Genomic DNA, 18914 nt, shown 5'->3' with positions numbered 1-18914 from the left:
CCAAAAGTATCTAACATGGTAATATGGAGGGAAGAGAAGTAATTGGACTTCTTGATAATCTTGCTGGAGCTATTATCCTGGTGTGCAAATCTTTCAAGATATTTGTGATGCATTCAATTCTGTGCTATCCAAGCACTTATATTGGTTCTGCTAAGCAGGGGGTTACAGCTTCCATCAGTTCACTCCCCACTGCACATACCCTTCTTCTACCCAGGTAAGGGAAAAGGTCTTGAACCGGGAAGTATCCAGGCTCTGTTTGGAAGTGGTGGCCACACATGGTAAGCAAGGATATTCACGGAAGCTGAAAGAGCATCCAGGTGGCAAGCCTGGAACTTGAGAGAAGTTGAATTCAGAGCTGAATCCCCAGGAACTGTATGATGAGCTGTGTGTGGAATAGGCTGTCACTGCTGGATGGTACAGCTGAGTACAGGTCTGCATGGGACCTATGGGGGAGCATCAATGGCTGGTCAGTGAGCCAGTGCAGAGGGGCCTGGAAACATGACAGCACCCTATTTGCTTGGAACAGAGACTGGCCTGGAGAGGACACCCCTGGCACTAGCCCTGAGAAGTCCTGACTCTCAATTGGACTGCCCCAGTGGACAAAACCAGAACAACTAATCCTGTAACTATTTAAACTGGCTGTGTCCAGGGTATCTGCAATCTTTCCCTTCCTGCCAGCCCTGGTAAAATACCCTTTCACTTAGTCCGAGTGCTTACTGTGATCCACCAGGGCTACCGCCTACAAGGACTAGCTGCTGACAAATGTACAGTGCTTGCCTCCGAGTTGTGGTACACCTGGCACACTACTGGCACCCCAGGGGTTTGGTGTGCTGAGCAGCCCCACTAATTACACGTCTTCTACCCGTGCAGGATTCTCGTGAGAACAGTAGTAAGCAATGGTCTCATGGGAAGTCCCGTGAAACTAGTTTCTTCCTTAAGAAAAACCCACAAATCTTTACAGTGATTCACCTCATTTATTTTGAACACCGACATTGTGAAAACATTTTGAATGCCAGCTCTTTCCTCATCTTCTATCCACCTGTGCCAAACACACATCCTCAGAGCTGATAAAAGTGAGTAGGAAGGTGATGATCCCACTTCACCTTTGTTGGATGGGAGTCTTAGTTTTTTCCCAACCAAACATTTTCAATTCACAATGACTGAAACAAACAGTTTGAGGGGATGGGCACCTTAAATCTTGCCACTTGTTGGTCTCACGCAGCTCACCACATAAAAATATGTTTTGCTCAATAATACTTCATGCTGAGCAAAAATGTACCTTCTGCAAATACTACGTTTGCCAGAAGAGTAATTCTGGTCATGGACAAACTGTGGATATTTCCCACAAAGTACATTCTCCTATCATACACTTAGTCTGAGATAGAACCATAGGCCATGATATCTGAAAAGTTCAAATTTAGGTCCCAGTCTTGTGAGGAGCTGAACACCTGTGAGATGTTGAGCATCTTCAATTCCCACTGACTTTAATGGGAGTTGTGGGGATTCAGCATCTTGAAAAACTGTGTCTTTAAAGGCAAAACAACATGTGCGCATGTTTAAAAATGAACACACAGACTCAGATGCTAGGATGATTGTGGAAGCAAGATTTTCACAATAGGTGGCAATAATAACCAAAATGAACAATGCAGCATTTTTCCCCCCTCATATCCAGAAATTTGTGTTGCATGATATAAAATGCGAGAGTGCAATCACATTTCCTGTGCCCCATTCATATTTCTTCCCTGACCGTTCCCTTTGTCTCCTTCAGCCAATCCCAATATTGTACCTTTCTTAGGCCAACATTCATGCTTGACTCAGTCTCCAGGTTAACGTTAGCCAAACATCCCACACCGTCCTTTAATAAAAACTTTTGAAGATCCTACTGCATGAAGAACTGCAAGTATAAAGACCACATCCCGTTCTCATTTGCTCTATATCATTTTGTTCTTTATCCCAACCTCTCATACCTTTAGAATGTATGCTCTTTAGGGAAGGAACTCTTATTTATTCACTGACATCATGTAGGGAATTCATGATGCAATATACAATCACTTTTTATTAGCATGGAGGCTTCTTTCATATTACTAGTAGTGATATGAAGTTTTTTAGACGTTCAGATTTTAAATACTAGCAAACTAGCCCCTGCATTTTGGAATGAGCACTCTAAAATAAAGAGCTTTTATTACAGCTAGTGTGTTGCTGCGAAGATCCTTTTCTGGCATCAAACAGGCTTTCATTTGAGCCAGAGTGAAACTTGGTTGGCATTTTGTTTTGCATTCTCTATGTCCCTTCTGTGAGTTATTGCAAAGTGAGAAAGATACATTTACATCAACTCTTCTACTTCGACTAAGGATAAATGAAAGATTTATGGGTCCCTCTCATTACTGTTATTTCCTGTAAGCATGGAAACTGATATACTATAAATATGCCAGCCGTTGTACTCACACCACAAACTGCCTTCCATAAATTTTAAAATAGACAATCCCAAAGCTAATTTTTCATAAACATATTTGTCCTAAGGAGATTAGTACTATCCAAAGTGTTTCAATTTTTATGATTTCTAACCAGATCTAAATTCAAAAACACTCCATATACCATGTAAATTGCCACTCACTATCTCCTTCCTTGTTGTTGCCTTTTGGATTTTAATCACAACATTCTTTTGAGTTGGGGCGCAGGCAGTGATTGGCAGCCCTCCTGCCCTTCTGTTTTTCCTTTTTTTTTTATTCAGCTAAATTCTTGAATTAAATATTTTAATAGTGGAAACTACGTTTCCTGCCCCCACTCCTCCCTATTCAGTTTGTAAAGGAAGGTGATACAATCTCTCTTTTTTATTTAGTTTTTTAAAAGTTTTTCTACTACAAAGATCAAAATGTGTATTTAAAAAGGCAGGTGTCCCTCTTCCTCTGTGCCAAGACATGTTCCAGCTACAACCTCTCTTCTTTTCTGATTCAGACAATATAGAATTTCAACATTAGAGAACAAGCAATTTACTCAGATATTGTCCATATGATTTTGTTTTTACTTGCACTAGAAAGTGCTTTGGGGCTTTTGATGGTTTGTATTTGTGATTATGAAAGAACAGCAAATGATTGAGAAAACCTAATTTTGACCCCTATAAGAACAGGATAGTGTGTCTGAGCTTTTAAGGCATGTATTTTACAATTCAAGGCTGCTATAATAAAGGACTGCTACATTGCAGGACATTTATGGGGTCCAAGGAATGAGATTTAAGGAACTTGCATTAGCTGGCAAATATTTAAAAAAAATACTTATTTGCTCTGATTTTCAGCCAAACTGTTTATTTACAGGAAGCTGTTAGAAATAGATCATATAGGCTACTGAAACTTGTCCCTAGAACTTCTTAGTGTTAGATATTACAGTGAAAAGCATCCTGGGAAAAACTGGAGGTTAGATAGATAACATAAAAGTCATGTAAAATATTATTTCTCTCTCTTTTTAAAAATAAATGTAGTATAAACTTCTCCAGAAGTTCTGGGGTCCAGAAAGTGAGCCTAAAATTTATGTTTGCAGGTATCACATTAACATAGAAGCACCCAAAAATGATTTCAGTTTTATAAAGACAAGCTCTTTTGTAACTAGATATGCTGTCCCATTTGTACTAATTAAAGGGCAGGAACACTAAAAATAACTTTGTAAAGAATTAGTTATGCCAAGATCGTTGTTGTTGTTATTTTTAATCTTTTTATAACAACATATGCTTACTTACTGTATCTTTCTCAACCCTTCCCCTACCGCCACTTCTTGTTTCAGAGTCCAGCAGCCATTCTGGTCAATCTTGCTTTAGGATCATTACCAAGTTTTTTTTTTTTTTTTTTGGTGGATTTTGTCTCTCAAGACCATGAGACTGTCTTAAGAATCTGCCTGATGACACTCGATCACTGCTCAGCATTTTAAAATATCAACATTTCATCCCACCATTGCCACCACGACTCCTATAACAAGTAAGAGTTTGCATGATTTGAAGTGTACAAAATCAAGGTAGAAGAGTTCTAATACATGAAATGCCTGTATTTAACATATGCAATATCAATCAATAACATTACATATTTGGATAATAGGAGTATATGAGGAAAGGGATTGGGGGTATAGCATGGACCTCAATTTTCATTCGATACAGTGAGAGTTCCCCCCCAACTCTTAACTTCTGGATACTCTACAAAGAAGAATCCTCAATGGGAGGAAAACGGCACGTCGCCAACACCACTGCTAGCTCTTCTTTGGCGGCTGCAGGAGGAGATAGCTTGCCTGTATAGCATCCAGGAGCCTGAGGATTTCAATAGGACTGCCCATGATTTTTGCCATGCTTCCAACATGGTGGCACACTGTGAATGTACATAGCATGCAGCCATGATGTCACCCATCAGAGAGAGAGAGAGAGAGAGAGAGAGAGAGAGAGTTTGCAGAATCTTCAACACAGTGCCTTGGCTGAGGCCAAAATAGGAAGTTATAGCATCACAACCTGAGAGTCCACGGGCAGCTAACAATCCTGATACAGTTTTCCAGTGTTGCTCTGCAGTAGCATGGATATCTATTACAGCTCTCTTGGACTGTGGGTTTCTGTTAGACTCTGTTTAAGGAAATTGTGCAAGAGTAAGATAAATATGTCAGCATCATCTGATAATACTGATATTCCCACATGTCTTTTGCAGCCATCATCATTTTTTGTACAAGGATGTTGTCAGCTTTGTAATGTGAGATGGACATATATCTTTCCCTGTTCATCACCTCACCTTCTCGGTGTATTTCAGATGGGGTGTTGTCTCTGCCTGTGATGACTAGCTTGTGCTTTAGTGTGTGTCACTGGGGAAACATCTCATCTTGAATGAATCAATTATGTTAATCAAATGTTTCTTATTTTCTGTAAGTGTCAAGGCAACTGTGTATTTGTATTCAACTGATGTATTCTGCTTGCTTCTGAAGCTCTGCTAGATCTGGTGACACTCCTCATACTGAAGACTTTGTACCTGTCAAAGACAAGGTATACATCATTTGGGGCTAACTTGTATTCAATGTAGACTCAAACTGGTCACAAACTCCTTGACTATTCCACTTGCTGGCCTGTGTACTGCCCAAAGAACTGTGGCACCGTCAATGATTGTGCAGGTGACTTCTTGTGAAATATGTTTAGTTGACATCTCTGTCTGCAGCTGCTTCTTTAGCTTAGATTTATCCTTGGCAATCCTCATGTCAGCAGAGTCAGTAAACATTGACACAGGTACAGGAACCAACTCATGTGTCAAAATATTCTTGCTCTCAACCTCTTGTGAAATTGCTTGTTAGTCTATCATTCTTGAACAGATAAGGTTAGTGTCAAATACCTTTGTTGGCCTAACCTGTCTGTGCTTTTTTTGCCACTGCATCTCTGCTATCGTTGGTATTGTGTCATAGAACCCTGTGGGCCAGCTACATTCAAATTCTTGCATTTGGCAAATTCCAGTTGTAACTGTGCTATCTACACTGACTGATGATGGTGTCACACTGTCACTGACAATGTTTAGTGCTGCCTCTGGGTGTTTTTACAACTGACACCCTTTGTTATTGTTCTTGGGTGCTCAATGGGGTCTCATGGATCAATGCATGGATCTCGCTTCTTCCTAATGGCTTTCCCATCCCTTGTATCTGCAGCAATGCTTGACTTCATTTCTCTAGGAGATCTCTTGTATTTGTGCCTCTTTGGTGTTATTTAGGTTTGCAATATCTTCCACCAGCCAGCTGCATATGTAGAGGCTCAGAGCTCAAGTTCTGAGAGTCTCTGGTTTCAGTGTGATCGCAATGATGTCACGATAGCCGTGGCCATACCGCAGTTTCAATGTACCTGTCACTCCATATACCACCATTCCATATTCCTGGTGCATGAAGAAAACAGCTGACTGTGTGTGAAGTTTTCATTACAAAATAACTGTCACCTGGTGTGTTAATCAGGAGGGAAATGGTAATAAGTGTTCATATTTCAAAATGCTCAACAGTGACAAGGCGTCATCAAAAAAACTGTAGTGTCCAGTTGCATCTGCAGAAGTGTTTTTTTTACCCACGAAAGCTTATGCCCAAATAAATCTGTTTTTCTTTAAGGTGCCACTGGACTCCTCATTGTTTTTGTGGATACAGACTAACACGGCTACCCCCTGATACAAGGCATCATCAGGCAGTTTTTTGTTTTTGTTTTTTGTTTTTTTTTTTACTTCAGAGCCTTGAAATTCAGAATCTACAAAAAAAAAAAAACCCACTGTATGGACACTAAAACATGGCACTGCCAAAAACTTGCAAACTACCATACTGAGAGAGAGGAGGATGAAGGTAGCAATAGAGCAGAGTCACACAGCTTCCTGTTAGTGGTTTTGCTATGTCAGGAGGCAGCAGCTCTGAAGATTGTCAGCAGAACTTCCTAGAAGGGATCTGGAGATACAGGAAGGGACTGACTGCCTTCAAGAAATATGAAACCTTTTAGAGAGACTGTAATCCAGTCTAAAAGCAGGGGCAAGACAGACATCTGGTTAAGCCAGACCCGGCATGGCTGCAGACAGACCTACCGTGTGAATGGCTTGGTCCTGGCAACTGCAGGGAAAATTTTCATTCAATTCTTAGGAAAAGGGAAATGCCTTTAGGGGGGCTGTAGCCAGAGAAATCTGTTTGGGGAGGGAGGGCACACACTTCAGCAAAGATTTGGGTCCTGGCTCCTAAAAGGCTTTATTCTTCCTCACTCCATCACTTGGCACAGGAGGCGAATCCAATCACAATATTCAAAAATTTCTAAAAACAACCTCATGTCACTCACACTTTAAGCCATTCAAATAACCTTTAAGTTTACTTTAGACTTTTTAGGAGCCATAAGCATATATGCTGAACATACACCAGAATCTGTGTAACTAGACAAGGGCCTGAGACGTTAAGATTAGATCTGAAACCAAACCTCTCCAGAGTTTGGGGGTGTTCTGTTATAGGAGTTTGTTTGGTCCAATATCCATAGTGTAATATAGACTGACACATGACAAACTCTCAGTTAAATAATATGAACTTTTTGATTTTAGCATTACACTTATAAAGGAGGGAGGGGACTTTACAATTTACTTGTAACTCTTCCTCTCATTATTTATGTCCGCTCTTCTCACAAATGAAATGCTGAAAAAATAAATACAATAAAATTCCAATTATCCTAATTCACTTGATCAGAAAATCCTAATTATCCGAATGCACAGTGTGTCCCCGATGCAGCCCCAAATTGGTTAATCACCCATCAATATCATGACAATCAGTTTCTTAGTGCCTGTTAGCACTAATCAGTTTTGAATTTGTATAGCAGTTCTGAGCTGTTACCTACAGCTACTGAGACCTACCTGTTTCAGCTGCAAGAGCAGTTTAGCAGGAAAACGTCAAAAAGAAAATGATCTGTGTTAGATCTAAAGCAGAAACTACAGATTCTCAAGGTCTTAGAAAGGGGAGAAAAAGTTGTTGATGTCATGCACCATTGCAACATTGGTAACTCCACCATCTGTGATATCTGGAAGGCAAGGGACAAGCTGCATAGATTTGCTGCAGCCGTTGGCACAATGACGACAGGTGACAGACTGTGATTAATCATTTTCATAAAAAAGATAAATAATTCACAATTAAATTATGTCCACTGTGATTATAATACAATTTTGATGTTTTAATAAATTCAATTAAGTTGTTTATTTACTCTTTAATGAAGTACAAAGTATTAAGCAAACATCTGCATTACTCCCTTTATTTCCTGTATTTCTGTATCAGTGGAAATGTAGCTCAAAATTGCACTTCCGTTTATCTGCATGCCTGGTTATCCAAAAGTTTCAGATGTCCCCCAGGCCATTTGGATAAATGGGAGAGTAGCATACATTATTTAGCAGAGTATCTTGATACATCATTTATGTATATGTTCTTTAGCTAATGACACGGAGTGATGAGTTTCCGCCTTGTGCACTAACCATGGCACAAGAAGGATGTAGCAATAAATATGTTCATTAAGAGAAAGGAAATACGCACACCCAGCAGATGAACAGAGATATATCTGAGGGTCATAAGTGATGATAGGAAAAGATACAAATATCTGATCTGAAAAAATGCCATGCACGGAGGCCAGATGAATGCTATTATTACTCACTGTGCTATTTTTACTCAGATTAATCTGTATTACTCACTGTCTATTCAGCTCATTTTGCAATAGTTCAACTCATCTCTATAAGAAGCTCCCTATTTATACAGCATCTTATAGACACAAAACCAAGTGTTTCCTATTTCTTTTGTATACAAAAGGATAGAACTGTGGATATGGGAACTTGCCATTCAACAGCGGAAATTATTTGTAAAGCTGGAAACTGGAGACACCAGGAAGAAAAGGCCTTAATGAAACAGTGCACTGTCGGTGCCAACCGTCAGACTTTTTACATACACTTCCAAGGAACACTCACTTTAGAAGTTCTCTTTGTGCTGGTTTTCTCTGTCACTATTACTATACTTCATTGAACAATAAAAACAAAAATATTAATACCATCATAAATAACATTACAATGTATGCTATCCCAAGAACAGTTTTTTCAGCAGATGCAATCAATGACAAGTTAGCTTATTTTGCTTTTGATTCTGCACAAAGCCACAGTCAAGGGGCAGATGATTCTCAGTAAGCATCAGTTAAATTACAGGAACTCACCACTTGTGCTTAGCTGAGTCAAGTTCAATAGGATCCCCCAAATATTCTGAATGTCTGGTATCATGCACAGCAGTTGCACTTTGGCGAGAGGATACTTTTCAAAAATTCTATTTCATCTTCCCAAAGGCTTATAACTTGGCCAAATTTGGGTGAATTTTCACAAGGGATGGCAAGAGGCACATCCCTGATACCAGGCATCATGCCAAATTTCAAGTCCTTGTTCCAAAGCATGGAGGAGCTAGCGCTTCTCAACATAATGGTTGGTTTTTTTAAAATGTGGGAAACAACATGTTTTTCCTATCTTTGTTCTGAGGCAGATAGCCAATATGGAAAATTTCATCCTAAATGGTTTAAGACTGGCAATTTTATAAGCAACTGAAAACAGGTTCTTAAAATAGAAAGTGTTGGGCAACCCTAACTACAGGCAGCTCCTACCAGCTCCATCTACAATAATTGTGCTAGTAGAATCTAAGTATAGGCAGTGCAGGTAACATGCCAATATTTAAGCTTGCCCAACATTTCCCATTATAAGACCCTTTTTTTCAGTTCTTCTGCAACAAATACAACATAGGTCCTATACCCAAGAGCCTCATTCACTACACAGCCTTTATTCATTTTTAGAACACTGTCCATCCAACCCAGGTCATGATGCACATGCACAAGGGGACCAAATGAAGGTGGCCTGGGCAACCTTAATTCTGGCATTTCCTAATTTTTGAGTGTTTGACTTTACAATCGTAATAATGTTCAAATAACCTTTTTTTTAAGCATTTAATTTAACTAAATAAAATGAGGAAAGGATCATAGGTTCTATAGAGAAACTGAATGGACTAGTAAGCAAGGACTACATGGGTGACATTAAAATGCCAATATTTATCAACAACTACCACACAACAGTATCTGAACTATGAGTTTCCCCCTATTATTAGAATAGGAAAGAACGTGTGACATCTGCAGACAAAAGCTGACTTTTTCATAGGGACTTCTGTAAGTTGGAAAATAGGACTACCTTGCTCTCTCCCACAGAGAAACCTATAAGGGGGTGCTGGGGAAGAAATTCTCTCAAACTAACTCCTCCCAGAGATTCCCTCACAATATTCCGTGGTTGTTCTCCCTCCACATAGAATAGGCCATGGAGCACACCCCTCAAATATGAAAGATGCCCATAGATCTGTGGGAGGCCAGAGCCAATCATCCAGGGGACCTGTGCCTTCACACTAACTTTGCGCCCATCCCCACAATCCAAAGTCCCTATTATCATGATTCCAATACAGCCATTTTCCCAAGGACCATCCGCCCATCCCATCCCTGTGACCATGGCTTCTTTTGGAACCACTAGTGTAGTAGGAACTTCAGGATAAAGATAACTCAGCCTAAGACTATTATTTTTTCTGGGCAATCTCCAAGGAACCTGACAAATAAGGAAAGCATATTTTGTGTGTGTGTGCATGTGTGTGTGTGTATTTGCCGTTAGAATTCCCCTCATCAAGTAAGTTGATGGTATTTGTGTTAGATTTTTCACAAGGATAGTTCTGCGTTTTCACTCCCCAGCCACTAGCAGAGAACAGAATGTTTTACCTCTGCTCCTGAATACTTCTGCGTCTGCAGGACGAGCTCCTCTAAGCAGACTTCATCACTGATGGGCATGGAGCGAAACTGAAGTTTAAAGATTTCTCTACGAGTTTTGGCATCTGGCAAGGGCACATAGATGATTCTGTCAATTCGTCCAGGTCTCATCAAAGCCTATAAAGAAAACGTCACACAAAACCAGTTAACAAAAATGAAGTAACTCAATAATAAAAATCACACATTGAGGATTTTCCCCTCTGAGTATATTAACAGTTAGGCCATGAATATATAGCATTTTATGCTTGTATATTAGGATTTTTCAATAAATGAAGAGAAACCAATGCTACTTCTCAGATTCCAATAGAGCCATGTATTGAAACCATTCTAAACAAAGTATAAAAGACGTTTTCCTAAAAATAATTTAAGACTTGTTTCAAGGAGTGTTGGAACCTGGCAGATGGATAAATGGCTATTCTCTCCATAAGTTATGATCTTCAATTAAAACTATAGTAATAAAGTTAGAAAATATAAATGTTACACATACTTGTTATTTTACTCTGATCTAACATCTTGTCAGTCTTTACAAGAGAAGGAAAGGTTATCCTTTCACCCCCATACTTTTTTAATACAAAAATGGTAATGGTAGGCAGCAACCAATGACTTTCAGTTTCAATAACGAAAAACATGAAGTTTCAAGAACTCTGTAGCTTAATAACTGATCACCAGTATAGTCTGATCTCAGTGGAGCAGTTTTTCTCTTCTCCTGTGCCACAGGACACTTTTAAATTAAACAAATGAAAAGAGCTACAATCTAAGGCCCCAATCTGGCAAAGTTTTATACGCATGTATAACTTTCTGCACTGTAAGTAGTCACTGTGGCTTCAGTAGGACTACTCCCAGTATATATGTTAAGTATGTGCTCAAGTCTTTCCAAGAGCACAACTTAAAGTAGAGCAATGGCAATAAAAACAAAAGCAATGTCAGCAGCACTAAAAGTGCATCAAAGATAAAATACAAACAAAGCAGAAAAAAAAAATAAAACCTACTCCATTGCGAACCAGAATTAATGTATACCTCAATTCATAACTTGAAAATAATAATAATAGTAAATGCCCCTCTGATTTAAGAACGCCATTATTTTTTCCCCCTGAGATGGAATTGTCACTGAATTCTTTATGTAAAATTTCTAAGCTGAATTATTGGACAAATTCTGAGATCTTTTACTCAGGCAAAATTCTCATGGAAGTCTGAGTAAGGACTTAAGGGCTAATTCCTAAGTAAACATAAATATTTATAAGGAGTCAGTTACCTAATTTGTGAGATCAAAGGAAGTCATTTTGATATTTTTGAAAAAGTCTAGAAATTGTTTAATTTTGTTAATGTTTTATTTGCTGATAGAGCATCTGAGAGAAATGTACATGCTGAATGCACATAAATAATATTTAAAACACACTTTAAACTGGACAATGTTTATAAGATCCAGCCTATAACCTAAATTCTTTTTATGTTACAGTTCTCCCTTGGGCAGGGTAGTTTGAGTTCCAGTTGACTTGAGATATTGCATAGTTGTCCTGGGCTGTCAGCCAATAAGTCTTTTCCCAGCCTGATCATGTCAGTGAAAGTCATGCTGAAAAAATAGTAGGAAAGAGCCTTCCTTCCTACTCAGCATTGATCAAGTTAACACCCTTCCTAGAGTTGCTTTAAAAAGACTGTTCGGGGTGGAAAATTGTATCCTGAATGTTAAGAGATGTCCTGTTATTTTTAAAACAAAAACACGACAGTTCTCAACTAGAGAAACTGCACTATATACAATGAATTCCAACTAGCTACCCACAGCAGCATTGGTGCGTTTATTTAGGAACTGGACACACTAAAGAGACGATGCAACAAGTTTGTAATTCAATGTCTACATCATATTTATATCAGGACACTGCCATTTTTTCGTCAACATTTTTGTCAGAGGAATTTGCAAGTTTCAAGAATGGCCTGTAAGGTAGAAAGTATCAGAGGGGTAGCCATGTTAGTCTGTACCCACAAAAACAATGAGAAGTCTGGTGGCACCTTAACGACTAACAGATTTATTTGGGCAAAAGCTTTCATGGGTAAAAAAACCACTTCAGATCCATGGAGTGAAAATTACAGAAACAGACATAAATATATATTGGCACATGAAGAGAAGGGAGTTACCTTACAAGTGGAGAACCAATGTTGAAGGGCAATTAGGTCAGGGTGGATGTGGTCCACTCCCAATAATTGATGAGGAGGTGTCAATACCAAGAGAGGGAAAATTGCTTTCGTAGTGAGCCAACCACTACAAAAGGTATGGTATTCGGTATTATATTGCATTCCACTTGCTCCTAAGGAAATGCTTATAGCTAATCTTATCACATACAGAAAACCTGAAATGTTCATGAGTACAACGGTGAACTTCACTTAATTTAGGGTTGGTTTAATCAGGAAACCTACTCAGTTAGGATGTTTCCTATGGAGATAATTAGCCTAACAATAGTGAATGACAACGACTGCTGTTTAACCAGTATTAAAAAGTATTAGTATTAAATTCTAAGATCTAAGAAGTTATCCAATGAAATTCAAAAAGCAGAAGAAATAAAGATGAAATGCAGTGAATATCATATTTATTTTTGTGCTGTTTTTAGCACTACTTTTCACTTCAATGTCTTTTCAGACTGCTTCATGTTTTATGTAGTCTCTAATTGGTGGCCCAAATAAAAGATACTGTTATATTTTGGCTTTGACTTTACTATATTTTCTTCTTAAAAGATAGAATTTTTTAAATTAAATTTGAGTTATGGATGTGCTTGGAGTCCCCAATCAAGTTAGGGCCACCACCCTGTGCGAGTTGCTGTATATACACATAATAAGAACCAATACCAGCATTTAAGAGCTTACCATCGAAAATCAATAAGACAAAGGGCAGAGAGGACGTATAGTTATTTTACAGATTGGGAAATGGGATACAGAGAGACTAAGAGACAAACTTTCTCCTACATCCAAGCTCTACGTGGGACCAGACAAATGGTGGCAAGGGAGTTGATAGATTCTAAGGTTTGTGCTAGTCCCGGTGAAAGGTAGAGCAGTGAAAAAGTGAAAATAGATATTTTGGTGCTCACACACATAAGAATAGTTCTTTGTGTTCCTAAGCACTTTTCACAAAGAATTATAAAGTGCTTTACAAATGTTGTTTGAAACTCAACACCCCTGTGTGGTACCTAAGAATTATTACTCCCACTGGGGAGATAAGGCGCAGATAAATTAAGTAACTTGCTCAAGATCTCACAAAGTCCATGGCAGTTATGAGGATAAGAACCTAGATCTCCTGACTCCCAGGCTTGTTCTTTAGCTACAAGATTATTTTTCCTCCTTCAAACCCTGAGGACCCCAATCATTTTGTCTCTATTAAATCCCACCTCCTCCTCAGATTGACTATGCTTTTCAGCAACAGTACTTCCTTCCTGCTGGATCTCTCTCTGGGGCCAGCCAATCGTACAATAAATAAAAGGCTAAATCTTAAAATCAGATGCGAGTCTTCCGCAATAAAAACTACCCATATGATCACAGATTTAGTATAGACTAGCAGTCCATTGGAATAAGATAGTTACAAAGAATGATTTAATTGATTTAGGCCTTGTCTAGCTAGGGGGAGATTTTTAAAAAAAATCTAATTATCTGATCTGAAATAAAACTTAGCACTTAGCATAGACAAAGTTAACACCTTTACAAATACACTAGCTGGTCTTGCTGTAATCTAGATTCTTTCGTTGGATACACCATGACCAGCTAATATTATTTTAAAGGTGTTTAAACTGTGTCTACACTAAGTGGTGTTTCAAATTAGATTAGCTAACTTGATTTTTTTTTTAATCACCCCTTTTCTCATACTGTAGACAAGACCTTGTATGTAGGTAGAATTTTGAATGTTTTATCTGTGATGTCAGAATGATTACTGTGCCTTACTTTGAGAGAACATGAAACAATTTTAGGCCACACATTTAACTTTATGCACATGCTTAAGTACTTTCCTGAACCACACATCTGCCATATCTACAGGTTTTCATTTCCTCCTCCAGGTGTGCAGGGAAAACTACCTTCCATCCCTCCCCTCCAGGAAAGGTAACCAGAGGTGACAGTCAGAGCTCTCTCCACTTCCCTAAGGATCTGAGAGCAGTTTTTGGGTGGGGGAGGAGAGAACAGCAGATACTGTTTTTACAAAAGAGGTGTGGGCAAGAGGGAGCAGAAAGAACCCAGCTGTTCCTGGTCACTCTGTTCTCTCCTATGAAAAATGGCTCAGATACCCCCTGAATCTCCAAGCCCAGGCCAGGAGAGAGAGGGATTGAAGAACCCCTGGAGCTGACCCCCCTGTCCCACATTAGGGGTGTGTGTGTGTACTGTTGATAAATCCCTGGAACTGATCGTTGCCCTTCAGGGCTAGATGTGTGTCTGGACGATAGGTCCATCAATGGCTATTAGCCAAGATGGTCATGGATGCAACGCCATGCTCTGAGTGTCCTTAAACCTCTGACTGTCAGAAGGTGGAACTGGCCGTTGTTATGTTCCTAAGGGAAGAGCCACTGGAGTTCACCCTCGCCCCACACGAGGAAGTGGGACTGAAGAATCCCTGGAGCTTCCGCCACAGCTGCAGCAGGAACAAAGGGGAGTGCAAGATGAAGAGGCTGATGTGAATTGTGGGGAGCACAGAATTAACTGTTGGCTGCTGAAATGTGAAAAATCGATTTGGGGCTAGAAGCACACAAATAACTAAGGGGGCTGATGGGGCCAGAATGAATTGATGCAAGGCTAGGAAGTATATCATTCATTTATGGGGAGGTGCTAGGATACAAAATGTGGGGTTAGAAGGCATACAATTAATTAATTGGAGTTTGGGTAGAAACCCTACGTATCATCAAGCAATACTTATGCAAATGTGTTTATTTTTGTCATAACATGTTGGCAGGTGTCGAATGGAGGCCTGAATGCACATAAGCCATAGGTTACTGGTTGCGGGCTATGGAACACTATACAATCTCTGTTAATAAAATATCATCCAGAGGGGCACAAGGGTTCAGAAGAGTGAAATGATAATCAAGTAACATGTACCATCACAAATATAACATTTTCAATTAAAATGAAAATACTATTGTTTATAAAAAAATGTTCCTTAATCTCTCAAATGTTTTAATTTGAGAAGTGTTATTTGAGGCAGATGTATGGAAAGCTTACCTACCTTCTAAAACAAGGGTATTTGTGTGTGTAATTATTGTAGATAATTATTCAGGAAAGAAAATCTTAAGTCTGTAAAGCCCAGGTAAACTATTTGTGGTTCCTGTTGAGAATGGAAATACTAATTCTTAAACTAGAATTAACCTTAGGGCTTCGCTAATTTTTTTTAAAGCATGTCATTAGTTAGCTTGTTAGAGTGTCATTAGTTAGCTTATTAGAGAGATCTTTAGCCACAGCAAGAACTACATTGTCAAGCAATGCAGAATTAAAAAGACGCTGCCAATATTATAGTAAGTAGATAAAGCAGGCATAGTTTTTTCAGCTAGGATTGAAGAAAATCCCATAGCCTCTGACATACTTCTACATTCATGCCTAATCTCATTAACATCTTTCTGATTTCATCCTACAGCAACCTACTTCCTCTATATGGCCCGAGAAGGCAACTTGAGATTTGAAAGAACAACGTAATACATGAAATCCAGTGAAGTTTCACAAACATTTTTTTTCCACTAGCAAAATGAAAACTGCACAGATTACATTGAACATGAAGGGGTATTAAGTTCAGGAAGTAACCAAATTTAAGTTGGAGGGTTAGTGTGTTGAACATTCCCCATTGTAATGAATCTCCATAAATGGGTTCTTCTATTAAATTAGGACATTTTTCCTTTAAATGACCTTTCCTACAGAATCTATATAATGCATCAAGAAAGTAGTTCAGTCCAACCGCAGAACCCATTGGGATCAGACCTGAAATGAGAATTAGAGAACTGAGACACAAGGTGGCAGGGCCGGCTCCAGGTTTTCTGCCACCCCAAGCGGCAGAAAAAAAAAAGAAAGCCGAGCAGCGGCACTTCAGCGGCAGCGCAATCGCGCCGCTACATTCTTTGGCGGCAGCTCAAAGAGGAACAGAGGGACCCGCCACCAAATTCCTGCCGAAGACCCGGATGTGCCGCACCAATAGCGGACGGAGTGCTGCCCCAAGCACCTGCTTTCCTGCTTCCTTAGCTGGTGCCTGGAACCGGCCCTGCAAGGTGGGTAAGGTATGTCTTTTATTGGACCAACTTCTGTTGGTGAAAGAGACAAGCTTTCAAGCTTGTTTCTCTCACCAACAGATGGTTGGCCCAATAAAAGGTATTACACCTCACCCATCTTTTCTTTCTAATATCCTGGGACCAACAGGTCTATAACTACAGTGCAACTGGAGAATTGGAAAGAGCAGAACAATCTGTATCCTTTGTAACTAAGTCCTTCTAACCTAAACTAACAGACTCTTTATATGAACCTGATTTCTAGTGAGCCCTACTGAAAAAATGCTCCTCGAGATTGGAGGTATTTTAAAATCTTAGAATATAATCCAGCAACGCAATTATTAACTTCTATCACCATAGTACCTGAGCACCTGCAAAGCATTTAAAAATAAATCTCTTTCTTCCTAGCTTGTATGAGAAAGAGCTTGATTACTTTATAGTTTGTGGGACTTCCTGTTTGGGGTCAGCGTATTGTGCGTGACAAATCTATCAAGGAAAAGCTAAATTGGAAATGTGAATTCTTTAACTGCTAAAGAAGAGGTTTGTTTCATGGCCATTTTTATATCTTGTAGGAGTGAGTTCCATAGTATAAATCCAGCTCCTATAGAAGTGCTTTGCCCATACTCAATAGTTTTCCCCCTATTGGCTGACATTTTTATTGGTACACTGGAACACAGCTGGTCATGATCATGAAGGAACAATTCATGAAGTTCTTTGAATATCAGGATGTGATGATATGGGGCATTTCATAGAAACATAGAATATCAGGATTGGAAGGGACCTCTGGAGGTCATCTAGTCCAACCCCCTGCTCAAAGCAGGACCAATCCCCAGACAGATTTTTACCCCAGTTCCCTAAATGCCCCCCTCAAGGATTGAACTCACAACCCTGGGTTTAGCAGGCCAATGCTCAACCACTGAGCTATCCCTCCCCCCCAAATACAGAACTTACAAATTCTGGTTAATGTTAGGAAATTGCTGAACATGGACTGCTTCAGTAGATATGGAACCCATCATTTACTGACAGGGGCTGTAGAACGTATCTTCTGGATTACGTACAATGGTTGTCATTAGATCTTAAATGGTTGCTTAATCAGGTGGCAACACCTTGGAACAATGGGTAGGCTGAAGATAGCTAGTTCCTCCACTCTCTCTGCAAAGAGAGGGAGTGGAAAATCCCCAGCAGGAGAAAAAAGGATTCATAAGACATTGTTTGTAGGATACATAAACTCAACAAACTCACAGAGCAAGACAGAGGAAGTTTTGCAAAGGAGAGAGGGACACGCTTTCATGGCAGAGTTGTCCTGTCTAACTTGCCAAGAGGAAAAGAAAGCTAGCTGACAGAGAGGGAGAGGGACTCCATGATTCTGAAGGAAAACCATGAACTGCAGGTGGAGGATCCTGGACACCCCAGATGACTCTGCCCAAGCTCAAAGAACTCCCCAGGAAACTGAGACAGTGAAACCATATAGCTGTGTTTATTTTTTCGTCTAGACTCGTGTATCTCTTGAATTAAGTAAAGCATAATGGTTTTAGAATCCTGTGCAAAGCCTGTCTGTGTATCTGTTCACTTCCACTGTCACATACCCCTCAAGAGTTGAACTGTAAACCCACAGCACCCAGACAGCTGGAGTTTTGGAAGGGGTGTCCTTAAGCTATGGGGGAATCAGAGGTCCGCACTAGTCTCTGGGGGGGTCTCAGAAGAGGGTGCTAGACAGAGGACCTACACCTCAACAGTATGCCTAGATTCCCCAACCAGGGGCAGTGTTTGGACTCTGTTCAGATTCAGGAGGGTTACAGAGCAGGATCCAAATGCAACAGCCTGGTGAGCATCCAATCACAGGGAGCTCTACCAGGACTTTGTATCTGATGTAGGACATAGACCCTGAACTGGAAACTGCATTCAATGGGAACAGGCTTGTCTTGGTAACAGATGAGTTGCTGTGTTTTGCAACAGCTGGATTTTTTTCCAGAGTGTATGTCTTAATTCTTAGATATAACATGTTGAAATATTCAAGTCCGGAGGATGCATAGAACATCATGGCCTGATGTTAGGCCTGGGTTAGGATGAAGCTCAATAATTTGGCCAGTTGCAAATAGGAGTGGATCTTTTTGATCATGATTGCTATTTGAGCATCTAATAGAAAGGACTCCAAAAGCACACCATGGTTGTGGACGGACAATCAAGGGCAAACATTACAGAGGAGGCAAGTTCTTTGAAGTTCTTCTGTCTTTATATCAATATATTAGTCTTGCTTGGGATCAGCTTTAACCAGCTACTCCATCCAGCAGCTGATTTGGGGGTAAGCAGTAAGAGAGCTGGGGAATGGGTTATTATGGCTGACATAAAGCAGACATAAAACTCACTGTCATACTGCTTCAGTCAGTGTTGTC

General features: G+C 39.8%; 1 protein-coding gene across 3 annotated transcripts in view; it reads right to left on the bottom strand.

The window, feature by feature from the left end:
• AFG2A (AFG2 AAA ATPase homolog A) overlaps positions 1-18914 on the bottom strand; it is a 292859-nt gene that overhangs the window by 43293 nt on the left and 230652 nt on the right. For all 3 annotated transcript variants that reach the window (XR_010601332.1, XM_005290348.5, XM_024106384.3), the window contains one exon: positions 10265-10429. Coding sequence is in view for 2 of the 3 variants with exons in the window: in XM_005290348.5 (XP_005290405.2) it covers positions 10265-10429 (165 nt within the window). In the remaining variant the exon portion in view is untranslated. The remainder of the gene's footprint in view (positions 1-10264; positions 10430-18914) is intronic.

The sequence above is a fragment of the Chrysemys picta genome, chromosome 5, assembly GCF_011386835.1.
Source record: "Chrysemys picta bellii isolate R12L10 chromosome 5, ASM1138683v2, whole genome shotgun sequence".
Lineage (NCBI taxonomy): Eukaryota > Metazoa > Chordata > Testudines > Emydidae > Chrysemys > Chrysemys picta.
This window is presented reverse-complemented; position numbering and strand designations above follow the sequence as displayed.